At 36.7% G+C, this 27,987-nt stretch overlaps 1 protein-coding gene across 2 annotated transcripts; it reads left to right on the forward strand.

The window, feature by feature from the left end:
• Window positions 1-4,484: 4,484 nt before the first annotated feature.
• On the forward strand, window positions 4,485-27,987 carry LOC142355485 (uncharacterized). Of its 2 annotated transcripts, XM_075407635.1 has the most exons (5): window positions 4,485-4,950; window positions 7,321-7,894; window positions 11,345-11,523; window positions 26,510-26,524; window positions 26,888-27,987. In XM_075407635.1, the coding sequence occupies exons 1-5, from the start codon at window positions 4,581-4,583 to the stop codon at window positions 27,499-27,501; spliced, it is 1,752 nt and encodes a 583-aa protein (XP_075263750.1). In that variant the 5' UTR covers window positions 4,485-4,580; the 3' UTR covers window positions 27,502-27,987. The 2 variants fall into 2 exon arrangements, with proteins under 2 accessions (XP_075263750.1, XP_075263751.1); XM_075407636.1 differs by lacking the exon at window positions 26,510-26,524 and having other exon boundaries at window positions 4,507-4,950; window positions 26,888-27,986.

Consider the following 27,987-nt stretch of genomic DNA (forward strand, 5'->3'; position numbering starts at 1 on the left):
TGAAAACGCCTGGCCTTCACTTGACATTTGGTCACCTACAGGAGAAGAGACCAAAAAAGAAGTAAAAGTGCAATCTGAAAACGTGACAATGATTTCATCAAAAGAAGATAACGCAATTTTTTTGATGATAAATCGGCATTCGTCAATACATAAAGTTACAAGGATATTTACCTATGTCCAAAAGTTCATCAGCAGTATCAGGAGAAGATTTCAATCTTCAAAAGCGAAACAACGGACAACAAAAATGTCGAACAGCATAAAAGCATGCTTTTCAACGCCAAACGAAAGGACTGAGAGTAATGAGTCTACGTCTCAACCAATGATCTGGACTTATAATTCAATCTCTTTACAAGGGAAAGATTTATACGAAGGACGACTTCAACTGTACAGCTTCATACAGCGAAACTTTCTTCATGAATACAAGATCATCATGAATCAGCCCACTGAAGATGCAAACAACAGCAGCAGAGATGCGACAAAACAATACGTTCAGCAACGTATCAAATCCACTGGAACAGAGGGGGTTGGTGGTATAGGTAGGGCCGGGGGCCCAGGTGCTTACATCAACACCAGGATTGGCAAGGGCACGGGGATCTCTTTAGTTACCAATGGTCCTCAACACTTAGGTAGGACCGGAGGCCCGGGATGTCTTGTCAGCGCCAAGGGCGTGGACGAAAATTGGAGCTCAAGTTCAGCCGGTACTCCTGAGGTTATAGGTAGGGCCGGGGGCCCAGGTAGTCTTAGTCTTGTCAGCGCTGGGAGCGCAGATGAAAGTTCGAGCTCTTTTTCTACTAGTTCACTAGGTATAGGTAGGGCCGGGGGCCCAGATAGTCTTGTCAGCGCCGGGGGCGCAGGTGAAAATGCGAGCTCAGTTTCTACTAATTCCTTAGGTACAGGTAGGGCCGGGGGCCCTGGTAATCTTTTCAGCGCCGGGGGCGCAGATGATAAAGTTTCTACTACCAAATCCTTAGGTATAGGTAGGGCCGGGGGCCCAGGTAGTCTTGTCAGCGCCGGGGACGCAGGTGAAAATGCCAGCTCAGTTTCTATTGCCAATTCCTTAGGTATAGGGAGGGCCGGGGGCCCAAGATGTCTTGACAGCGTAGAAGTTGTCGGGGTCTCAAGGGATGATGTCAGACATGGTATAGGTTGGGCTGGGGGCCCTGGGGATCAACTGTACATCGTGTCTACCGGGAATACAGACAATTCTAGCGAAACAGTACATCAATTCAACAAAGATGACACCAGAGAAATAAAATGTTTCGTTAACGCCTATGCAGCAGCCACTAAAGGGAGACACAGAAGACGAAAATTTCCTAGAAGCAGCAGTCTCAACAGCCTTTCACCATTTTTTGATGAAGAAAATAAGGTGATTCGAGTTAGAGGACGCCTAGCTAATTCACCCTACACAATAGACCGAAAATTTCCAGTTCTTATTCCAAGAAAATCGCCAATCACTGAAATGCTTATTCGAGAAGCACACGAGAAAAATCTTCACGGAGGACCTCAACTGACGTTATACACGCTTCGACGAAATATTTGGATACCTGGAGGGCTTCCTGTAGTGAAAGGTGTCTTATACAGATGCAAGCCATGTATCCGTTTTGATGCCAAATTGTTACAGCCTCAGATGGGAGATCTACCTCGAGAGCGAGTAGTGCCGTCCTTTGCGTTCAGTCACTGCGGACTCGACTATTGTGGACCATTCTACACAAAAAATGGAACTCGAACGCTTTTGAAAACATACGTTGCAATTTTCATTTGCTTCAGTACGAAGGCAGTTCACATAGAGCCAGTTATGTCTCTGACCAAGGACGACTGTCTTGCAGCCATTAAAAGATTTGTGTCTCGTTGAGGTATTCCTGATGAAATATACAGCCACAACTCAACAACTTTCATTGGGACCAAAGGAGAGTTGGAGTTTCGACAAGCCTTAGCTACGCACGAGTTTGAAGATTTGATATCAACGTTCGGCAAGGAGAACAATACAATTTATTTTACTATACCGCCGAGAACACCAAATTTTGGAGGACTATGGGAGGCCGCTGTCAAATTTTTGAAACGCCACATGTACCGCAGCATTGGAAGAACAAAATTGTTTTTGAAGACTTCACAACACTGTTGACACAAATTGAAGCAATCTTAAATTCAATGCCTATTACGTCCGGTTCAAATGATCCCAATGATGCCTTAGCACTTACACCAGGACACTTTTTGATAGGACGACCAATCACAGCATTGCCTGAACCAAAAACAACAGGAAAAGAAACAATTTCATTGACACGACAGAAGAAGAGGATGGACAATCATATCAGAGACTTTTGGAAGAAGTGGTCAACAGAATATTTGTCAAATTTTCAACAACAGAAAAAATGGCAAACGGGACAACCAAATATTGACATCAATGATGTAGTAATAATCAAGGAAGAGAACACACCACCAACTCTGTGGCCAATGGGACGAATAACAAAGGTCTTTGAAGGAAATGATAAAATAGTTCGAGTTGTTGAACTGAAGACATCATCTGAACTATTTATACGACCAGTCAACAAGCTTGTCTTGTTAATGAAAGAGGATATTGACATGCCGTCATTAAGATTTGACAGAGAAAATGACACAGATGAAGAATGAACAACAGAGAATACAGACGAGGAATGACAGCAAGAAAATGTAAATTACAATTGTACAAAACTGGCAGACAAGAACTCATTGAATTTAAGAAAGTATCGATAAACTTGTGATGAGTTGCTGAGAAAAACTATTTACCACATTTGACCAGTTAACCAGAAAGCCAGTTTCAATGACATATTAATAAAGTTGAACCAGTTCAAGGAGGCCGGTATGTTATTACGATTTACAATAGCCTTTGATACAATGACCTTCAAGGCAATCCGAGCAAGATGAGGAAAACAATGATAAATAACCACGTGCTGAAACCAAATGTTCATAATTTCAAACGATATTATCACATTCACTTGGTCTTTTCGAGCTTGAGATTCTTAAGCATAAAGCGTTATAATAAAGCATTTCTAAGCAAGTGATTCAATTAATGTTGCACCGCAACAGAAAACCTCTATAAGAGGGAGACTTAGGGTTAGGTCAAATCTGGAAATACCATAGAAATGCAAAAACGTGGCCATAATTGAAAAATCAGGAATAGGATTATTTCTAAATAAATTGATAACAGATGTAAATAAGAGTTGTAAATAAGATAAACATTGTAAATAGGGAAAAACTTTCAAATTTTTTCAAAATAAATCCTAGAATTGCTTTAATTGTGGTCTCAGACAAATGTAAATAAATATTCATTTTATTAACAATTTATGAAACGGTTTTAACCTGACGACGAACGAAAAGTTCGAAAACGTTTGTTATAATTATCGGAAATAAATTTAATTTGACAAATTGGTTTCTTTTACATACCACGTGGGATTTCAGGTCTCTATCGAAAGGTTGGCGAGGCTTCCATGTTAACTTTTTCTAAGGTATCATTACAGTATATATCCTTTTATTGATAGATTTATATAATACGAAATGCTCTATGAAGACAGTGCTGCGAGGGCCCTGGACCAGCCAATACTCACCCAGTCTTGGGAGGGCCATTTCCTAATTTAGCTTTTGTTTTCATTTTCGCGACCGATAAGGAAGTGTTATCAATTGGAATTCTACTGACAACAGAAATGTGATTGAAAGAAATTTGGGATCTATTCTGTTCTCCCCAAGCTTAATGAGCATAAATCTTTTATGACACCCAGGTGCACGTGCTATTTTCTTACATAGTAACGTGCTATATAACAACACGATAAGAACTAATTGGGAGAAAAGCTAGAATTATGGGAACGAACCAGAATTTCTTGACACTGGAATTTCACTGAAAAACACTGGCCAGGGGAGACAGAATAGATCCGAAATTTGATGTTGCCTGTAAAGAATTTCAAATGGGACGAGAGCAAGTTTTTCGTCGTTAAATTATTGAGCATGAGTTTCCCCAGACACCGCTTCTTGTCAAACAGTATCAAGAATAACTAAATTTGCTAACTTTCGTGCACACATTCTGGCAAATTTTCCTGAGTTTCTCTGATTATTAAACATTACAACTAAAAAACCAAATGATAGCTGTAAAGGATTATTTGTCGAAGAATCCACCATTTGAGTCTACTTGTTGCAGTGATTTTCCTTTTTGTCAATAAATAACTGACAGAGCCCAACTATTTGTCTTCTATTCTGAGGCTTAACATTTTTTGTACACTGTTTGGTTAATGATACCAATGTTTGTATATATCAAGCATTTAACCAAATTAAGGCAGCGACAAATTAAAGTCGCTTTTCTTTAATTGGGAGTTGCACATGGGAATAAGTTTCTTCAAATAATGATTGGCGCAGATAATTGCTCTATTACATGTGATGCTTTCTGAAGCAGACAATGCTTTCTAAGGATTTCAAAGTTTCGGCGTGCTAGTGGGAGACATACTTATCAAAATGATTTGCTTTGTAGTTCGTTCTGTGAAAGCCTTTAATCTGCTGAAGCTTATATTAAATGTAGAGTTTGTCTACTATTTTTTGATCTCTTTCAGGCTAGCAAAATGAAGGATGATTCTAGGGAACTCGTCACGCTGCCTTGGTCAGACGAGTTCAATATCAACTCAATTTGCGAGTCGTTTCCTGTGATTTCCGGGGGAAATCTTATGCATTGGGCATTCCTAACAGTTCTGCTGATAACATCAGTTTATTTATTTTCATTTGGATACCGTTTTTACCGATTCTCTGCGTTTCTGATAGCTGGACTTTTGGGAACTACGTTTTGCTATCTCTTATGTGCATCCGAAAACATTTTGGAGCCTTACATCAATGCTGCTATTGCAGTTGTATGTGGACTTTTATGTGCTGTCATCGCATCGTTACATTCAAAACTCGGCTTTTTTGTGACCGGATTCTGCGTGGGATCAATAACGGGTAAATTTTTGGAAACTTTTTAAAAGGCTGCCGCCAAGAGCGGTACAATCTCTTAAGTTGTTGACAGTTAAAAGATTTTCATTTCAATTTTTAACAGATGCAATCAATGAAGTCTCCGCTGAACTTTATTCCTGTTTTGCAATCAAGGAATAAAAATGTGAAATTTCGAAAAATTTAATTCGGGAATTTTGGAACGGTATAAAAAAACACTCTAGCAAGTGTTTTAGATCTTTCAAAAGCCTTAAACTCCATTCCACATAAAATTTCCTAAGATTAGATTATGATTTTTCTGAATTCTTAGTTATGTTCAAATCTCTTGCAAACCGAGAACATAGTAAAATGAAATGATATGTTTTCCGAAATTGTAAAAGTTAATTATGGTGTGTCTCTAGGAGCCGTTTTAGCGCTCTAATTTTCCTCCTTTACGTAAACGTTTGTTCCAAAACTATTGAGTCAACAAAAGAGATGATTCCGTTTGCCGACGATTCCTGTGTTGTTTGGTGCCAATCAGAAAATCTCAATTTAACTAAAAAAGTTGAGCGCATTTTGAACTGAAAATTATTGCAATCTGCGTGGCCTCCATTATTAAATAATCTTGGTTTATCTTGATGTAAAATTTAAATGTTTGCGGAATATTTCTTATTGCCAATCTTCGCCGATCTTTGATATTTCTTCCTCTCAAACTCAGCCTTTTAACTCTCGTATTTTAATTTCCTCGCGTTGATGAACTGAGCTCAAGTCTCTTCGTGTTGGATGACATTGCTTAATAAATGACTCCCCTCTCATTGGATTAGTTCAACAATAATTCGGGTGTTTCTAATTCATCAAGAGGTTCAGCTCAACACAAGTGTCTAGGAGAAGTTTATCTTCACATTGCGTCCCACATAATCGGGTCGCTAATTATCAGACAAGTTCCTTCTTCAAGATTCAATCATGAGGTCAATTCTCTGAAATATAAAGGGGATCTGCTATAAATGCTATAGATATACAAATTTTAATACTCAGCTGAACAAGACATGGCTTCCGCTATTCTGAATTTTTATCTGATCAGGCATCGATTTCCGTTGTAGACAAGAATACATCTTTTCAAGACATAGTGCTATCGGACTGTTTTTATACAGCTTTTTGGTTCTCAAAAATTGTCGGAAAAAATTAAATCGAAAAATTAATATAGGGGATAAAGGTGTGTTTTCTGAGAAAAAAATCGATAAGGCAGAGATCTGATTGATAAAAATGTACTTCTAGCGGAGTTTTTTTAAAAATAAGATATGTTTGATAAAAAAATATTTCAGCAGTTTAACTCTAAAAGAATTCACGGTTTCATATGCAGAATAACGGGACGAAATAGCAGGAATAGACAGAATAGCAAAGCGAGCTTCGGCATGATTTCAATTCTCTTAAACAGGATGATGGGAGCTTTTAAAACTTATTTTTACTTTTAGCTAGAGAAATTTCTCAATGTTTTTTAAAAAACCAAAGTTCAACTTGATAAAAAATAAAAGTAATTTTTATGATTTATGGCAAAAGATTTTTCGCTTGACCGATTTTTCGTCTGACCCATTTGACTTTTCGTCCTCAAAAACAGGTATGAACTTGTAGCTCCCAGTGGACATTAAGTGCTATTAGAGCCTTCCGCTCAGTAGTCTCCAAGTATGCGATTCTAAGAAACTGTTTTGGAAACGTATACTTATGGCGTGAAGGGAGGTTCTTAGTGGTTGACCCCACACCAACCCCCCCCCCCCCCACAACCACCCCTTCGCACTCCCTCACATCAGTTCCCTCTCATCACCGCCGCAATCCCCACCCCTGCCCATCGTTCAGGCCATAAAGGCCCCGTGCTGCGGAAACCTCCCTCCCACCGTTGCCCCCCCCCCCCCCCCCGCTGCTCTCGCTCCACACCCCTTCAATTAAGCTAAGGAGAATTAAGTCTTGTCCTTTCTCTAAAGCTAGCCTTACTAAACCGTGGCTAGCTACTGACGAAGCCAGCCGATCGTTTGAGAGCAATTTGCCCGACGTTATTCGGTTATGTTTTGTTTTTGTTCCAAATATTTTTCAAGTATTTGGTCATATACTAAATTTACTTGTTAAAAAATTAAATAAGTTTTCTGAGAATTGCAATACTGGCAGCAAAATTCAGTTTATTTTGAGAGACTTCTCTCGTCGGACAGTACCGATGTCTAACATCCCAAGGAATTGTTTTTTACGAACATTAAAACTGTGCTATTTTTTGCCGCTCAAAACAAAGTACCTGTCAATCCAAAAAGCTTTCAGGAAATATATTCCTGCTTCCAAATAAGTTAAAAATCTCTGATATTTTGCATTCTCGAAGCAATATAGTTTCACAGCACTGGTCATTTTAGCTGTTTGTAGGTGCCTACTGTGTGCTGGCTGTTGCCTTGTTAGCGTCTTTCAAAGCACTCTGGTTCGGACTCACAGTCTGTTTCGTCAGCGGAATCTTTGTCGCACTCTTGTCAGTTTGCTGGCAGAAGTTATTCTCAATTGCGAACACAAGTTTCGTTGCTGGCTTTCTTGTGTTTGTAATATTTGACTATATTTTGGAGCAGTTAGTATTGGCTCATTACGGATGGATGGTTCTTATTGAAGCCGAATCAACTGCCCTTTGTGCTTACAGTTGGGTGTCCATTTGCATATGGCCAATCATCTTAATAGTCGGAATCATAATTCAGTATGCTAAAACTGCTAGATATTTCGACCACCTTGAAGCTAAGAAAGTATTCGATGATAATGAAGATAATGATACGCCAAAGAGGAGTATAAATGGCACTTTGAGGAATGGAAAGTCGATAACACCGGAAGGGTCCAGCACCAAGACCAGTAAGAGTACATTAAGGCAGTACAGTGGCACGAGGTATACTGGTGACATCGTTCCCAAGAATTTGACGGGCAACAACGCATTACCCACAACAATGCGCACAGCAGCTCGGTAGGTTCAAGATTTTTCCCCTCCCAATAGTTGTAATTGCTAATTGCTGCAGTTTTATTTGCAAAATACGTCGTTCTGTTTCTCTTTACATAATGCTACCGATGGTCTCATACCCAAAATTCTATATTTCTTGAATTGATAAGGCCAATGCTGTTTTGTGGGATTTGCTCAAATTTTTTCTCATGGTTAGAAAAATATTCTTGAAAAGTAACGAAAGATTCTTTTTTTTAAATGCAAAGATGGACAAGCTATAAATTGTTAAACAGGATCTTTTTATACTTTGAAAATGACGTTAAAGTATCTTGGAATGGTACATCTTTGTCATAAATCAGCTGTCTTGACAAAGCTGTCTTGTCAGCTCATTTATGACAGAGACAATACCCCCCCCCCCCCCTCCCATCCCCCCCCCCTCCCCCGCTTAGTGAAAATATAACTTTTACACCCCAGGCGGCGCTCGTGCTATTAGTTACATTGTAAGCTGATATGCATCAACACATAATTTGTAAGTTAAGTCATAAAAACAATGGAAGCCCGAAGCAAAATAGATTTTAAAAATCTCTAATTACGAACCCAAACCACTAGCTAACTTGTGGCCTATTTTTATAAATTAATTTCTGTTGTTTACTGTTTATTTGGGTTAAAGTACCTCCTGATTATCTTTAAAGGGTCTGTCGAGGTATGTTTGTACTTTAAATCTCATAAAACTAGTGACCACTTGGCCAAAAAAAACTTAGAGATTTTATGGCCGCGAACTTTAAGGCATATTCCATGACAGCAAAGGTTGCGTCAAAAAAAAAATGAATTTGTGCAAAATATGCTCCTATTTTATCTGATTGTTTTTTTATTAAAAGCCGCGAAACGATAGCAGCTACTATCGGGGACATCGTGGTTTTTACAATTCAAAGAATTTGAATTGTATTGGGGCTCTGTCTAACAGGTAAAACCCAGGGGCATTAAGTTTCCTTAGAGGCCCAAAGTGGGCTTTAGTAGTCCTTCAAGTGCTTAGAGTGGTGGCAACTGCTGGGATGGCCTTAGTGGACTCATTGAATTGATGAAGGTCTTTTGAGAGACAAAATTATTACTTGCTATGACTATTTTATGAGCTATGTTTTAGTACTACAAACGAAAACACGCAAAATGATACTAATTTTTGCAAATTTTTAATAGCCGCGAATCGGTTACGGTTATTATTGGGGAAATCGCGTTTTTTTAATTCGTCATCTCGATCGATTATTTTTACGATCTGACTTCATGGAATTGACTTTTTCACTGACTTCTACCGCTTTGCATTTAAAATTTGTGTGCGTCATTTGTTCTGCTTTTAGGTCAATTGAGTGAGTTACCTCACTTAAAAAAATGACTTCTGAATGCGCTTAATGAACTTTAATTTTTATGAACATTTACTAGTTAAAGGACATTAAGATGCATTTAAGAAGTGCCGAACTTATATGCCCTAATTCTTGAGTATTAGTCTTGCGTTTTTGATTTTGAATATGAATTTTGAGGAAGTTCTTTTAGGGCGCTTTCCTTATAGAACGTATGTGTCATAAAATTGACACTCCTATCTAACCCAAAAAGTCTTGTGGTCTATTAAAGGACTGGTTGTCGATCTGTCCATCTTACGTCTTTAGATGTTTCCATTCATGGAAGGCCAGAAGCGTCTTACGGCTATTTTCCGCCAAGCTACCGGCTATGTTTCATTTCTTTAGTTTTTTCTACCCTCAGGGGCCAGTGAATTTCCTTTAAGGTTTTATACTAGAGACTGCGTTGTTGTGAGTATCAATGGAATTGTTTTCAACATTTAATGTCTCGAGCAATTTTTTTCAAGTATTCCTAAAATTTGTCATTTTTTTATTTTTATCCGGCTGCATGGGCCAGGAGACCTATTCCACGGTGTGATAAAAAGTTATTGCGTCGTTGTTAGGGTCGATGGAATTGTTTCCGACAATTTAACATTTCGAATTTTTGAAGTTTTTGATAAAGTTTGCAATTTTCATAGTTTTTGAAAATATTTGCCTTTTATTCACTTTACTTGCCTCAGTAGCCAGTTAACCTAGTCCAAGGTTTGATAGCATGTTATTGCAACGCTGCTAGGGGCAATGGAACGGTTTCCAACATTTTAATACAACAAAGTTTTCATTCATTTCATTGGACTGTATTTAAGGAATTTTATGCTATGTTTTTAATGTATTCACGCATTTTCATGATATTTGAAGTCAAATTGTTGTAGTGATTTTGGTCACGCCAAAACCAGGAAGTAGAGCGAAAAAGCGAGTGGTTGCGTGGCGTGAAGTTTTCTCACTCTAATTTTAAAGTAGAGTGAGAAAACGATGTTAGAACAAAAATTCGCTTTCTGGCTTCTGGTTTTTTCTTCACATGCGGCAATTTCAATTTGAATTTGAGTTTTACTGTTTTTTCGATTTTTGACCGGATTGTTTTCTAAATAGTTTCCCCAATTCACATAGTTCATTCTAGTCCTAGTTTTTTGGAACCAAGATTCTTTTTCTTGCTAGTGTTTTTTGTTAACTTTCAGCATTCTGACATTGATTTTTGTTTTTTAAATTTTTTTTGATCTGATTTTTTTTGGCAATGGTTTCCACAATTTACTCATAGTCCGTTCTAGGTCTTGTTTTAAATTAGAATATGAAAGTTCTTAGAATTGTCCATCAGGACTTTTCCTGCTATGTTTTTTTTGTTCGTCGTCTCCATCGACGATTCTTACGATTTCTTGGAATTGACTTTTAGTGACTTCTACTGTTTTGCAGTTATAATTCGTGACGTCATTGGGTCTGCTTTTAGTTCAATTTGGGGACTTACCTCACTCAAAAAATGACCTCTAAAATCAGTTAATGATTTTTGAACTTTATGAACATTTTTTAGCTAAAGATCAATATTGTGCATCCACGTAGTTCCAAACGTAAATGCCCTAATTCTTGAGTATAGTGTTTTGAGTTTTTTTTAATAAATATGAAAAAGCTCTATTGGGACTTATAGAGCGTATGTGTCTCATAAAAACGGCAGTCCGAGTCTAACACAAAAAGTCTAGTGGTCTATTAAAGGACTGGTGGTCAATCTTATTTCTTTAGTTGTTTCAATTCCATGGAAGGCCACAAGCGTCTATCGAATTTGCATTAAGATGAAAGCGCTCACTCAATAAAATGACTTTTGCATTTAAACTTAGGTTTAATTTGAATTAGTTTAAGGTCAAAGGAACTCATATGTATAATGAAGGTCCCTAGTGAAGAGGCTTCTGCGGAGTGAATTGTAACAAGTAATATCAATTTCTAACTGAAAGTTATTTAATAGTTGTTAGCGGCGTCGATGAGTTCTTTTATGCATCTGTATTCTACGACACGCAATCCTTTTTCGCAGCTATTCCTACAGTCTGCGAGCTATGTTTTTTGATCCAAGTTTTGGTGTTTGTGTGTTGTAACAGTGATTTGGCTTTAGAATGCGGGCTATGGCTGCCCAAAACGCTGGAACCCTAGCTGCAGGATTTCCGGCTGGAATGGAGCTGGGACCAGAATACCAAGTGATGGGAAGCACTGTGTACTATGGAGACACTTACTCTGAATATGGCGCTGCCCAGGGCAGACAGCCTGTAGGACCAATGGGAGCCGGAGTGCCAGGTATGACGTCATTGAAATAAATCAGCCCAGCTTTCTAATTACGGGGTCATGCTGGACAATATTGTCCCCTAAATTTGCCATCTCTATTACACTCACTGACTATCTTACACTCAGCTTAAAGGAAGTTAAGTGCCAACTTTTTCAAGATTTTTTTCATGGAAGTGTTTCTTTGAAACAGTTTTGTAGAATTGGTTAATCTTGCAGTCAATTGCGTGATATTGAGTGTATCAGTATAGAGATTGAAAGTTCTGAAGATATATTAAAATCTCGTCAATAGCTGGAGAGCTTAATTGTTGCTCCTATCCCACTTCTGGGACAGACAGAATATACAAAGGGTATTTTTAATAGCCGCGTCAGCAATTCCAGGTGGCTATTATTGCGCTCCTAATTTTTTACAATTCAAAAAATTTGAATTGTATTGTCTTTTTTTAAGATCTGTTCACACATTTTCATGATTTTTGAAGTCAAATTGGAGTAGTGATTTTGGTCACGCCGAAACAGGAAATGGAGCGAAAAAGCGAGTGGTTTTGCGGCGTGATTTTTTTGCTCTAATTTTAAAGTAGAGTGAGGAAACGGTGTTTGAACGAAAATTCGCTTTCTAGCTAGTGGCATTTTGTTCACTTGCGGCAATTTCATTTGATTTTTACTATTTTTTCGATTTTTTGGATCGGATTTTTTTCTAAATGGTTTTTCCAATGCTTTCATATTTCATTCTAGGCCTAGTTTTTTGTTTGAACTAAATTTTCATTTCTCGCTAGTGGTTTTTTGTTCTCATCCGGTATTTTGACTTTTTTTGTTTTTTGATCTGATTTTTTAGAAATGGTTTTCTCAATTCGAATTTTTTTCGCAATTCGAATGGTTTTCTCAATTTGATCTGGTTTTCTCAATTCACACATAGTTCGTTCTAGGGTCTAGTTTTTTGTTTAGTCAATGAAAATCCTTTGAATTGTACGTCAGGACTTGTCCTGCTATGTTTTTTACTTCGTCTGACAGACTTAGGTTGTCTTACCCTGACTTCTTGGAATTGACTTTTTCAATGACTTCAGTGACTTCTACTGCTTTGCAGTTAAAGTTTGTGTTCGTGACGTCATTTCTGCTTTTAGGTCAATTGCGTGACTTACCTAACTCCAAAAAATTACTTCTGAACTCACTTTTGGAACTTTAAATTTTATGAACATTTACTAATTAAAGGTCAATATTGTTCATCTTAGAAGTGCCAAACCTATATGCCCTAATTCCTGAGTGATAGGGTCTTGAGTTTTAATATCGAATATTAATTTTGAAATTGCTCCATGATGGCTTTTTCCTTGTAGAGCAAATGTGTCTCATAAAATTGACTCCAAAAAATGACTTCTGCACTCACTTTTGGAACTTTAATTTTTATGAACATTTACTAATTAAAGGTCAGCAGTGTGCATATTAGTAGTGCCAAACCTATATGCCCTAATTCCTGAGTGATAGGGTCTTGAGTTTTAATATCGAATATTGATTTTGAAAATGCTCCATTATGGCTTTTTCCTTCTAGAGCAAATGTGTCTCATAAAAATGACAGTCCGAATATAACCCAAAAAGCCATGTGGTCTATTAAAAAGCTGGTGGTCGATCTGTCAATCTTATTTCTTTTGTTGTTTCCATTCTTGGTAGGCCACAAGCGTCTATCGCGGCTATTTTCCGGCAATCTGCCGGCAAAGTTTATTTCAACCGAATCTTTTTGTTAACTCAGGTGAAGAATATTTGTTTTCGGACAAAAATGGTCGCGGCTGCAATTACTGTTGTTTTGGAAGGTCTGACGCTTTAAGTCGCTTCTGGATTTCTTCCGTCTACGTTTTCCAAATTTTGTTAACATTTTTGTGGCCATATGGCTTCGCACTCACCTCCAATAAGCCTTTGTTCATTCCTTCATGCAGTTTCTAGACTCAGTTTTGTGCGTGAAGTCAATTTTGTCCTCTGTTCTTGCAAACGACTTAAATTACTCTGACTTTTGTCACTCTAAAAAAATATGCTTTCTTTAATTGAGAACTCAATTGGCAGCAATTTAATTCAATAAAGTCAAATATAAAGTGTGCCGAAACTGGTGCCATTTTTTTAACTTTAAATCTTAATAGTGGTAAATGTTAACCTCTAATGGGGTTATTCGAAGCCCACTATTGAACTTCGTAGTCCCATTTAGGCTCCCTCCCTCCGACTGAAGCAGGCTGCAATTGATTAGAGCTCCACTAGTCGTTCGAAAGCAATTCTTCCGACGTTTAGTCGGTTAGGTTTGGTTTTAACTACTAGAAATCGTGTTTTTGTGTGATACAAGGGCCTTTAATTTCGTTTCAATAAAATCTCAAATATTTTTTCAGCGTTAAGTTTCTGAAGAACTTTTTTTTCATAAATGCAGTCTCAAAAGTTTTTTGACATATTTTTGCAAAATGCTTCAATGTTTCGTATGTTTGAACTGCTTTTTTTCTTTTTGTTCTTGTCAGGAGGATGGATCTTTGTCTCGGGTGACTCGTTGTCTTTTCTATGTTTCGAATGCTGAACAATGAAATGTATTCGTTTTTCTTGATTCTTTTAATTTGATTTTTAACTTTCAAAAGTCAAGAATTAGTCTTTTTGTTGAGGTGTTCATTACATTGTATCGATATTCTTCACATTCTAGTTTGTATCATTCTAGCTTTTTTCTGGAACCTACTTTTATATTCGTTATGTTGATTTTTTTCTGTTATTAGAAAATTATATGGTTTCAGCTTTTTCCTAGGTTTTCTTCATTTCTTTGGTTCCAAAATTTCCACTTATTATTTTTTATTGCATTTCACTTCCGGTCTTGGTATTTTTTAAAGCGATTTTTAAATAGAAATCTATGTGGAGTGGTTTTCTGATTCTCAAATTTGAGCAATCTTTTTCGAAAAATTCAACTTACCCAAGATTTTTATCTTTTTGAGATTAAAATCGTGAATTGTTTGAGGGCAATTCACAGCCTTGTCAGTTTTTTCAGCCTATCAGTATTTTGACCATCCTAATTATTTAGGACTTTTTTAACGTTAACAAACGTTTTCCATAATATAAATGTTTGCATCATTTTGTTTCTCTTGTTGACAGTGGTTTAAATTTCACCAATTTTTATTATCAGACCTGGGAAGGCAGTGAGTTAATGGTTTAATACAAAGTAATGGCTTCAGCTGCATTTGCGGATTTGCGGTTTTTTGTGAAGTTTTGACGCTTCGAGTCGCTTCCGGAATTCTTCCGGCTGTGTTTTTTGTTTTGTCGTCTTACGCTCTTTTTCGTTTTACATTCGTTCACACAGCAAAACTAAAAAAAGTCACATTTTCTGAATGACGTCTTCCTCTCACTAACGATTTTTGCGCGCGTGACGTCATTTCTCACTCTCTCTATTAAAATTTTTTTGCGTGATTAGATTTTGATCATAAGTGACTTACCTCACTCGATAAAATGACATTTGCACTTTAAAACTAAGTTTTTTTTTAATTAATTTGAGGTCAAAAGAACTCAAATGTGTAATAAAGGTCTAATGAATAGGCTTCTGTGCAATGAATTCTAGCAAGCTTTTTTAATTAATCGATTTTTTTACATAGCCTTTAGAGCGGCGTCGATAAGGTTTTCAAATTGTATCTGTGTTTCTTTCTCTATTGTACGGCACGCAGGTCTATTCCTTCGCAGCTATTTCGGCAATCTACCGGCTAAGTTAAACTTTTGTCATGAAAACTTATTTTATTTCTTATTTTTTTGTATAAAAATAACTATTACATAATAGCCGCGCGAAGCGATAGCTGAGGATATTATTGGCCTTCTCTTGGTATTTTTTATTTCATCGTCAAGATTATCACCATTTTAGGACGTCACAATCACTTCAAATCTGCTTTTTGTTCATTCATTCATGCAATATTAACTGAATTGGGTGTGTGACTTCATTTTTTACTGTTACTGGAGCGATTTTTTTTCATTCGCTTAAGCAAGTTCTTCGTCACACGTGACTTACCTCACTCTCAAAAATGACTTCCTCTCTGAAGTTGACTTTTCCTTATTATATATCAAAGAGATAAGGTCAAATGAGTGCGTGTCACTCTAAATGAAGGGCTTAGTTCAAGTATTTGTATTTTGTGCGGCAGTTTGTATTTTTTTCTCAATTATTGTATACATTTTAAAATGGATAGGGTTTAACCAAAAAGTGGGAAAACAGATTGTGTTAGCTGCTAATGATTGCAGGGAAGTTTTAAAATTAATTGTTGGGTGTCAAACTTTTTTGTCGACAAATGAAGTTTTTTCTCGTCGCATATATTCTCTCACTTATATATCTGCTTGAAATGTTTCTATCCTGTAATTAATTGCTCTCAAATTAATTGGTACCAATTATATCAGTCCTGCTGGTCTGTTTATGCAATTTTTCGTACCACCAACTCTTGGTCTGAGCATTTGACTTTTCGTCCTCAAAAAGGGGAATAAGCGGGTTAAGCCTTGAAGACATTGAGTCGCTGAGCAGTTCTTTTAGGTCCTAACACTTTACCAGTCACTCAATATGCAATTCACCAAGCTGTCGAGGAGACATAAATTAGTGGTGTGAAAGGCGGAGAGTGGTATTTTGTTTGCCCCACCCCCTCGTCCGCCCTGGTCCACCTCATTGCACCACCCTCAAACCCTCCCCACGAACGTTCAACCCACCGCCACCCTCTATTATGAATAAATTTGATGTCCAAAGAACTCAAATGTGTAATAAAGGTCCCTAATGAATAGGCTTCTGTGCAATGAATTTTAGCAAGCTTTTTTATTAATCGATTTATTTTTTTGCATAGCTTTTAGAGCGGCGTCGATAACGTTTTCAACTTTTATTTGTGTTTCTTTCTCTATTATACGGCACACAGGTCTATTCCTTCGCAGCTCTTTCGGCAATCTACCGGCTATGTTAAACTTTTGTCATGAAAACTTATTTTATTTCTTATTTTCTATGTATAAAAATAAATATTACATAATAGCCGCGCGAAGCGATAGCTGAGGATATTATTGGCCTTCTCTTGGTTTTTTCATTTCATCGTCAAGATTTTTATCACAATTATTGGACGTCACAATCACTTCGAATCTGCTTTTTGTTCATTCGTTCATGCAATATTAACTGAATTGCGTGTGTGACGTCATTTTTTACTCTTAGTGGAGCGAATTTTTTCATTCGCGTAAGCAAGGCTATTATTGGCCTTCTCTTGGTTTTTTTATTTTATCTTAAAGATTGTTATTACGATTATAGGACGTCGCAATCACTTCAAATCTGCTTTTTGGTTCATTCGTTCATGCCATATTAACTTAATTGCGTGTGATAAAAACTGAATTGTGATAAAAATCTTGACGATGAAATGAAAAAACGTGCTTTTTGTTCATTCGTTCATGCAATATTAACTGAATTGCGTGTGTGACGTCATTTTTTACTCTTAGTGGAGCGAATTTTTTCATTCATGTAAGCAAGTTGCTGGTCACACGTGACTTACCTCACTCTCAAAATGACTTCCTCTCTGAAGTTGACTTTTCCTTATTATAATTGAAAGAGAAAAGGTCAAATGAGTGTGTGTCACTCTAAATGAAGGGTTTAGTTCAAGTGTTTGTATTTTGTGCGGTAGTTCGTATTTGTTTTCTCAATTATTGTATACATTTTAAAATGGATAGGGTTTAACCAAAAAGTGGGAAAAAAGATTGTGTTAGCTGCTAATGATTGCAGGGAAAGTTTTAAAATTAATTGTTGGGTGTCAAACTTTTTCTCGACAACTGAAGTTTTTTCGCGGCGCATATATTCTCTCATTTATATATCTGCTTGAAATGTTTGTATCCTGTATTTAATTGCTCTCAAATTAATTGGTACCAATTATATCAGTCCTGCTGGTCTGTTTATGCAATTTTTCGTACCACCAACTCTTGGTCTGAGCATTTGACTTTTCGTCCTCAAAAAGGGGAATAAGCGGGTTAAGCCTTGAAGGCATTGAGTCGCTGAGCAGTTCTTTTAGGTCCTAACACTTTACCAGTCACTCCTCTTGGTCTGAGCATTTGACTTTTCGTCCTCAAAAAGGGGAATAAGCGGGTTAAGCCTTGAAGGCATTGAGTCGCTGAGCAGTTCTTTTAGGTCCTATCACTTTACCAGTCCCTCAATATGCAATTCACCGAAGCGGAGGAGACATAAATTAGTGGTGTGAAAGGCGGAGAGTGGTATTTTGTTTGCCCCACCCCCTCGTCCGCCCTTCTCCACCCCCTTGCACCACCCTCAAACCCTCCCCACGAACGTTCCACTCACCGCCACCATCAATTAAGCTAGCCTACTTAAGCCGCAACGAGTTACTGACCAAGTCAACCGTTCGCCAGTCGTTTGAGAGCACTCGGGCCGATTTAAGTCGGTAATGTTTAGTTCCTTGATGTTGATTTCAATGTATCTTAAGACGCAAACTGTCAGGATAATAGCTTGTCACATGTTGGTGTAAAATGGTGGCGTCAAAAATGTGTTTACTTGATAAAAAATAATGCTTGATAACTAAATTTTGAATTTATCGGTCAAAATTAGGCGTGATCGATAATTTTGACCGATAAATTCAAAACTTAGTTATAAAAAACCAACACTCAAGAACGTAAAAGGCACTCGAGAAGTTAAAAAGAAGTCAAGCCAAAATGTTGCAAAAGAAAGACACGTTGCAAGAATTAGACAGAACACAGCAATCTATTTCGACTTTAAATTTTAGGTCAGTTAGTAAATCAAGAGCCTTTATTTGTAAACGAATTAATCTTTTTGTAGTTTCTAAATTTATCTTTTATTCTTTTTAGATGTTTTGGATGTTTTCTGTGTGTGTCCCCATTTTAGTGGGTGCATATTATTTGCACCCCCAAACGAACGTGCCTTTTTTTACATAGTCAGTTGCTATTTAATTGTACGTGTTCTGTAACTCTGGAGCATAGCGTACTAGTTGTGGGGAGCACAGCGGATAAGATCCAATATTTTTTAGGCTCTTGATTTACTAACTGACCTAAATTTAAAGTCGAAATAGATTGCTGTGTTCCTTAATTTATTGCTAACGCACGACGTTGAAAAATTTGTTTTAGTGGTGTCTTTCTTTTGCAACATTGTTGCTTGACTTTTTTTAACTTCTCGAGTGCCTTTTACGTGTTTGAGTTCTGCGTGAGCGATAATTTTGATCGATAAATTCAAAATGTAGTTAGCACGTTTTGTTTTTATAAGGTAAAAACTTTTTAACGTGTTTTTACGCCTTTTTGTGACGAACTATTGAAAACACGTAAAAGTTCTACAATTTTAAAACGAAATTTCGTATTATCCACTTTTTCCCTATTGTTTTTTTTGCAAATGCAGCTTCATTCAGTGTTGAACATACATTAAAAGTCGCATTTTGAATCTATCGTTACTGTAATCTTAGATGGAGTTCATCAACTTGACTTTGATGTATCTTGTAAGTTACCATTTTGTTTTGCCTCAATTTACCAGGAAGGCAAGAGCTCCAATATTTGTGTTTAGGGGATCAACTGTATAGAAATTGCGTCCGAAACTTGATCGCAAGTTTGTGTAGTATTACTTCAAAAAATGAAAATTTTTTCTGTATATGGTGCTAACTTTCTTTTGGTGTTCAGTTAAATTGTCGGACCTAAGTCGGCCAGGTTTAATTTTTACTTTTGCTAAAAATCAATTTTTCTGAGTTAACTCCGCAAAAATTCTATCAAAAAGTGGATCACATCGAATTTTTATTCAATTCAAATGAAATGGGTAGCTTATGGTTTTTAATTGCTCTCAGGAGAAATTTGTAGCAATTATACTAAACGGCAAAAGTAAGTTAGCAGCCCCTAGGCTGACGAAGTAGTAGTACAAATTTTGAGGCCGTATTACTCCAGCAACTCATCAATTTTTGAAAACAGTTTTTAACCATTGATCCTCTACACTAGTCTGCTCCCAACCTAGCAACCTTCACTTACCAAAAATCCCAATGTAAATTTGCTGAACTCCATCCGAGTTTCACAGTAAAATGAAATTTGTAGCAAGTTGTGATAATTTTCCTTGTTTTCATGTTTTTTCAACTACGGCCCAAGTTGCACTTGTGTTAAACATTAGAGAGGAAAAGATGCAACTAAATTGTGATCATGTTGCAAGTTTCTGTTTACTGTGAAACTCGGATGGAGTTCATCTACTTTACATTGGGATTTCTGGTATGTTAGCGGTAGATTTTTAATTGCTCTCAAACGAAGTTTGTAGCAATTATATTAGTCCTGTCGGTCTTTTTAATACGATTTTTCGTCTGCTTTTGACTTTTCGTCCTCGAAAACGGGATAAACAGGTAGCGCACAGCTGGCATTAAGTGCTCTTAGAGCCTCTCAGCTCTGTTTCAGCTCAAACTGTTTTGGAGACTTATACTTATGTTGTGAAGGGGGGTTCTTACAGGTTGACGACACCCCCACTGTTGACCCCTCCCCCTATTGCCCCCCCCCCCCCTACTGCGCTGTTCTCCCCAACCCCACTGTTGCCCACCCCCTCCCCATCATACCCCCGGTGTACAACCCCCCCGCCTCTCGTGCCAAGTTTTTTGAGAATTTTTCTTTGTGGTTTTTCAGCCCTAGGTGTCAAGAAACCTCCTCTAGGGTTTTATATTAGGTTACTGCATAGTTTCTAGTGGTAGTGGAAGGGTTTCAACATTTTAACATCACGAATTTTAGCCTTTTTTTGACAAAACGTGTAAATTTTTCCAATTTTTTTGACATTTATATTTTATCAATTTTTTCCGGACGCAGGGGCCAAAAAAGGTCCTTAAGGATTTGATAATAGGTTACTGGAACAATTTAACTTGCCATGGAATAGCTTTCAGTTTTTTAATATTACAAATTTTTTTTTATAAAACTTGCATTTTTTCAGGTTTTTGTTGGTCTTTAGGTTTCTCCAGCCTCAAGAATCGAAAAACCTCCTCTAGGGTTCAAAAGTAGGTACTGTATTATTTCTAAATGTAATAAATTGTTTTTTTCAGATTTCAACACTACGAGTTTCAGCATTTTTTTTTTGACAAATTTTGCAATTTTTTAACATTTTTTTCAGTTTATTATCGCTATTGCCAGTTTATTTGTCATTGATGTCATATATTCAGGTTTTCAGCCTAACAGAAAATCTCCGTTAGGGTTTGATAATGATTACTGTAGAATGTTTGTTGGCCATGGATTAGTTACAACTTTTATCACAAATTTTAGCAGTTTTTTTGCAACTTCTAATTTTTTTCAAGTTTTTTTTTGTCATTTTCTTGGTTTCTCTAAACTCAACAGCCACATAACCTCCTCTAGAGTTTGAGTTTAGGTTATTGCATAGCTTCTAGATGTAATGGAATGTTTTTCAACATTTTAAGATCAGTAATTTTGAAAATTATTTGCAAGTTTTTTTTTAAATTTTTTTTTTACTTTTTTTTATCATTTTTTCCGGCACCAGGGTCCTAGGGACCTCCTCCAAGGCTTCATGAAAAGCTGTCGCATAGTTTCTAGATTCATGGAATTGTTATCAATATTTTAATGACTCCAGCTTTAGCACTTTTTTGATAAAGTTAAATTTCTTAAAGTTTCGGAAAATTTTTATCGTGGATGTTTTTGAGCCAGTAAAACTAATTTAAGCTTGAAATAGTGAGACTGGATTGTCTCTCGAGACAATGAAATGGTTTTGAAGATATTATTGTCTTGAATTTATTCAAGATTTTGTTAAAATTTGCGATTGTTTTCAAAATTTTCTTGTGTTTTTGTTCTTTTCTAAGTTTAACTAGCATTACTGGCCAGCGAAGTTTTTCAAGTGATGCAGATGGGTTACTTGACATAACTCAGGAGAGACAAAAATAATTTTGAACATTTTCACTGCAAAATCTGGAAGCTTTTCGTTTAAATTTTGCATTTTGCAAATTTTTTAAATATCAGTTTCCTATTTGATTTGTTTACTAAAATCTAGAAAACTATAAGTTGAAGAGTCGAATCAAGCTAGCGCTAGCTTCAATAAACCGTGGCTAGCTACGGACGAAGCCAATCGCTCGCCGGTCTTTTGAGAGCAATTCGCCCGTCGTCAGTCGGTTATGTTATCTAAATTTCATGGGTGGGCAAGTGGACTAGTGCAGGGGATCAATGGCTTTTAACTTTTTTCGTAAATTAATTTTAAGTTCATTTTTAAGTTAATTTTAAGTATTATTACCTCAAAAAGTGTATTCTTACTTCATGAAATTATGGGGTGCTAACTTAATTTTGCAGTTGAATATGTTAGTCCTGTGATCTTTCTATTGGATTTCTCTCACAATTCTTTCACAACACAATTCTTTCACAACACACAATTCTTTCATTCTGTACAGTTGCTTCTTGACCTTCATTTTTTAAACGTTTGAAGCACTTTCTCATCCATTGCTAGTTTTAAACGTTAGAACAATAGTTCTTTTTAAGCAACAGATTCTGTAACAAAATTCTAATTGTAAATATCAAGAATTGTAAATTACTCCTGTAAATATCCTCCTGTAATATATTCCGATCATGATGATGACTGCAGAAAAGTTTAATAGTTATCCGAAAGCAGATCTTTATAAAATTTATTGCAAATTTTATCAAAAATTAGAAGAGAAGGACAGTCTCATCGCCGAGCATGCGGTAACCGTGAGTGAATTCCTTAAATAATCGGCACAGGTAACAACTACTTCAGCTATGATAACACCAACGGTTAACACGAGTGCAAAAATGACGTTTTTTTTCGAAAGTTTGAAACATTAAAGATCGAGGAGAAAACAGAAAATTTTTTAATTGGTAGTAGTATCATCAAATACCTGGTAAGAGATCGGACATTTCCTCAGGACTGCAGTATACATGCTTACCCAGGCTCGACGACAAAGGAAAAACTGCAATTTTTACAGCGTTACAATAAAAAAGATGAAAACTGTCATTTTACAGGATGGGACCAATGCTATTCCAAAACAAAAAAGTGATCATTTAGAAACATTATTCTCAGATTACAAAGATTTTGTCTCTGCAATAAAGGAAAAGTTCAGCCCAGAAACATTGGCATTGATGGAAGTGCCTCCCTTGAAAAAATTGCCGAAAAACGAACAGACAAACAACTAAATTTACAAATTCAATGAAAAACTGCGAGTAAATTACACAAGAAAACACTGAAAAAATCAAAATACTTCCTGTCTGCAACATGTTGAGTCAAATGGCAAATTACAACGCTCTCTTTTACGATTATATACATTTTAATTTTCAGCAGGGAATTCCGATCATTAAAAATGCAGTTTTAAGTCATTTTCTTTTAACTTCTTGTAATCTTGTTCGTTTACAACCTTTGCAATATTATCAAAGTGCATACGTGAGTAGGGCTAACACTTACAAACCATGGAGGCAAACATATCGTTATACAAATGGATTTTAGCTGCAGTTTCTGTTGTATTTAAGCTATTTTGCAACGTGTAATGATTTATCAGATATAGCCAAAAATGGCAGGTATTCGACTCATAGTTATACTATGTGTACTACTCATATCCTCCGATAGTATTTCAGAAATTTTTTTACAGTTTTCCTTATGCATCTCGAATACCTTCATTCAAAGGAAGCTGTAACAGCAAACAATGTGCTTTAACATCCAAATTCAACCTTTCCTTTTTCTTGGTTGTTATATGGTAACTTCTACTAAAAAGTGGTGATATCGAAATAAATCCTGGGCCAGTTTTGCCATATGCACTCATGATGAAAAAGTTAAAATTATTTGATTCCAGAATAAAAATTTACATCAAAACGCCAGAAGTTTAGCAGGACAACATCTGCTGTTGAAAGAACTCATTCAGGACATTCGTTACAACTGCATATATGCGTTTAGTGAAACATGGTTGTCACAAAACTATCCAGAAGAATTGTGGCATGTATATAAGCAATACTTTGACTGTTTTTGAAAAGATCGCATCCAAACAACGAAAACAAAAGGTGGTGGTATTATCATGTACATTCCGAAACTATTGAAACCTCGTCTCCGCGATGATCTCAACTGCTTTCCGGATACAATTTTTGAAAGTTTATGGGTTGAGTTGAGCATTTAAAAAAAGAAATGCGTTTTGAATTTATCATACTGTCCCGAAAAAAACTTGTAAAGATGTTTTTGGAAAATTTGGTCCTGGGAATTGATCTGGCTATGGCTTAAGGAAAATCTGTCATACTTGCTGGAGACTACAACTTAAGCTATTTTGCAAAGCGCGACAGAATTCTGATACAATCTGTAATTTCTCCATATGATCTTAAACCAACGAATAATGACACAGCTACAAGAATGACTAACTCTTCTTCAACACTTATCGATTATATCATAACAGACTATTACGAAGCAGGCATAGTAGTGGATACGATTTTGAAAACTGATCATTTTTCAACAATCACAGTTCTTAAATCTGTCATGCTAAAATCAAAAACAACAAAGAAAAATTTTTTTGACAAAAAAACCATTCAGCCATAGCATTCCAAAATTTTATTGAACATTCAGACTGGAGACACTTTTACGGTGCAGTGACAGGAGATATGATGTTATTAGAACTTCAAAGAATTATTGAAAGAGCATTAGCACTACATGCTCCAAATAAAGCCTGTTGTATTAGAACAGATAAACCAAATTTTTTGCTTCAAGAAAAATGGCTATGTGAGGAAACAAAAAGACAGTTTTCAAGAATTAGCGATGTTGAAACTAAAAACGATTTAATTCGTCAAAAGGAAAAACAACTTCTTTCACGTTTTATGGAGTTAATCAGTGAAAAAACCAGATGGAAATTTATTCAAGATCTTCGTAATAAAGAAAAGACTCAAGCAAGAATTCAATCTTTAATAAACAGTTTTGGTGATAAGATAGCAAAGCCCATGGAAATTGCAAATCTTCTAAATTACAGATTTTCCACTCTAGCAGAGTTCATTAGCTTGCAACAAACAAACAACATTCCTCCTAACACTGCTCCGAGAAAGTGTTTCAAGTTCCGATATATAACAACCAAGGAAACAAAGGTGCTCATAGATTCATTGAATACAAGTAAACCAGTCGGTCCTTCAAAAATACCAGCTTGGGCAATAAGAGATGCTAAAGCAGCGCTAGCGGAACCACTATGTTATCTCATTAATCAGTTCATTACAGAAGGAAAATTTCCAGAAGATCGTAAAAAAGCTTGTGTAACTTCTCTTCAAAAAAGGGAATCCCGAAGACCCACTCAATTATAGACCTATTTCTGTAACTTCTGCTTTGTCAAAAATTTTTGAAAAGGCATTGAGTTCACAAATCACAATTTTCCTAGAAAGGGAGCAATTATTGTCTGCTAGTCAATTTGGTTATAGAAAACAAATTTCAACAATTGATGCTATCCTGAAATCGACAGAACAAATAAGATTAGAACTCAGCAAGAAAAAAATGTTAAAGGCGCGTTTTTAGATCTTTCAAAGGCTTTTGATTCTATAAACCACAAAATACTGTTACGGAGACTTTAAAGTATAGGTTTTGACGAACATGCTACCAATTTAATAGAGAATTATTTGAGTGAAAAAACGCAGAGAAGTGTTCTGAATGGAATTGAATCAGATTGGATAAATTTGAAAAGACGAGTTCCACAAGGTATTATTTTAGGACCTCTGTTATTTAACCTTTACGTCAACGATTTAGCAAAGATTGTAGAAAAGGATTGCACGGTCGTCCAGCGTCCAGTACGCAGACGACACTTTTCTTTTTACATCGGACACTGATGAAATCTCGTCAAAAACAAAACTTGAACATTTACATCTCAAAAATTATTGACTTTTTTGCAAAGTCCCAGTAAGTAGTGAACAAACGAAAAACAGAATTTATTGTGTTCAGCACCAGGAAGAGGTTAACAAATACTGTTCTGAATGTCGACAATGAAAGAATAGCAGAATCAAATAGTGTGAAGTATCTTGGCGTAATTATTGATAGCAAACTAAAATTTGATGGAGAAGTGAAAAAGATTCTTCAGAGAATGGCTTGTGGAATAAAAGTTTTAAATACACTAAGTAAAAGTTTACCAGAGAAAACGAAAGTCTTATTACTTAATGCAATAGTAATAAGTCATCTACATTATTCCGCTCTAATTCTGATAGGGTTGCAAAAGTCATTACTAACAACTTTAGAAAACCTACTGAATTATGGAATAAAATCCATTTTTAATAGGAGAAAATACGATCAGTCTACAGATCTCGAACTTCGCAACAAAATACTACCAGTTTCTTTTCTCTTGAAATACCATTGCTCAAAATATTTTTTCGCTTACTCAGCAACGATCTTCCAGCATATAAAATTGAACCTCTCTCTACCATGAGAATAAAACAACATGACAGGTCAAAAAATGTATTGTTCGATATAAGAAAGTTCGATATAAGATTTATGCTCGCATTTTAGGCCATTTTTAATAAGGTAAGGTCAAATTTTTAGTTAAGTAATTTAATGATTTTATAATTTTACATAATGTTATATTCTTAACTTTACATTGCCTCTTTTACCATTTGCTTTATACTTATGTGTACCAGAGGAAATTAACAATGTGTTTTTTATTTCTCCCCTGAACGATTTTTCAAGTCTGGGTGTTTTGACCTACCCCCCTGCACATGTTGCACCCGTGATCCAGCCCCCCCCCCCCGCCCGTGAGCTCCCTCCTCGCCCGCTGCGTTCACCCCTTCGGTCCTTCAATTAAACTAAAGCTAGCCTCCCTAAACCGTTGCTAGCTAGCTACTAACAACGCCAACCGCTCGCCAATCCTTTGAGAACAATTTGTCCTACATTGGTCGGCTATCTTACCATAATTTGAGTGAGATGAGGCCAAGAAATAGAAAAATTGAAGTCTCACCCCGACATTGAACTAAATGAAACCAATTGTTCAACTATTTTATGAGGAGAGGGGGTTGTAATTTAGACTCTGAATGAAGGTCCGATAGTTTAATCAACCTTATCTTGCAAAGCAGGTAATACCATAATTAGATGCCGTTTTAGACAAATTCGTCAAACGTAAGTGTTTTTTTGTTGCTGAAATTTGATGTTTCTGTTCGCATACTCACTGAGAGACAAGTTAAGCGCAACTGTATTCATGCAAACTCGGCATTTAATTCGCCTATTTTAATTTGTATCATCAACAGCTTTTTCATTAAAACTAAGGCCAGCTTAAATAACGCAAACGTAATCTATATTATTAATCAATGTTAAAAATTTTATGTTGTGGAGGTTCTTTAATGCTGCAAATGTGAACAATTGATTTTTGTGCCTTTCAAGTGAAATTATGTAATGCTTCAAGTGGTGCTTTCAATGCGTCAAATGACTGCATTGGATTTTTTTAATTCAGAGCTTTCTATTTGATAGATCACTTTTTTGCAGGTCCCCAAAGAGGCAGAAGGCGTGCTCCCGGAGCAAAGCGTCCTGGCACCAATGACTCATCGCTTTACGAAGACGTGGACGAACAAGACCAGTATTGCGCAATTGACTATGATCAGATTAAGAACTATGAGTATGGGTACGCACAGTATGGACCTGCATACATGGGTCCTCAAAGCAGTTCGGGTGGCTTAGACGCACAACAACTTGTAATGATGCAACAACAACAGATCTATCGTCAACAGCAGTCCAGAACCAGTACTTTGGGAAGTATGAGGGGCGTCCCAGGTGAGGGTGGCATGTACCAGAGAATCCCGAATACCTCTCCCAATGCGTACCAGGCACCTGTCTCTATGCAGCAACAAGAGAGCACTACTAATAACCCACAGGAGGGAATCCAAATGGATAATCTCAAGTCCGGAATGTCGAATGGCAGCATGGGTCCTGGACCAAGTTCTGCGGGTGCGTTCCCGCCAGCACCGGGTGCTAAGAGCCCACCTTTGATGCAGAGAGGTCCAACCAGAGCTCCCCCTCCACCTCCCGCAGCAACCCAAAGCTTCCCCAGTAACGAGGACTACATGGAACCAGTGGTCTCTGCTAGCACGTCAAAAGTCTAATAAGTCAGACAAAGTTTGACACTGTGTACTTGATTGACGAATGTTGAAGAATAAATAAAGTTTAGGTTGAAGAGTGCTAGTTGCCTCCGTAGCATTTGAAGTATTATTCCGTTAATGAAGTGATGCATGGAATTATGTCAAAACTGCTCAATTTAACTGAGCTAAGCAATGTCTTCTGTAGAACAATTCATGTACATAATGATAGCAGAATGTGAAGAGTAAATAGAACCTGTTTCCCTTTTCCGCATCGTAGATGATGACCCTTCATATTCATATTTTAACACCTAATAGAGTATCAAAACTATCATTTGTTTGTAACAAACTAGCACCTGTTTCTTAACACATGATAATGCTCACTTCTCAAATTTCAAAAGGCCTTCAAGTGTGTCGAAAGTTGACATTGTTTAGTTCATTCCACCGAGTCATGTATAATTCGGACTGTGTTTTGTTGTGTGGAAAATCGGATAATTAAGAGAAAAGGTGGCT

Source organism: Convolutriloba macropyga, chromosome 2 (assembly GCF_964194025.1).
Source record: "Convolutriloba macropyga chromosome 2, txConMacr16.3, whole genome shotgun sequence".
Lineage (NCBI taxonomy): Eukaryota > Metazoa > Xenacoelomorpha > Acoela > Convolutidae > Convolutriloba > Convolutriloba macropyga.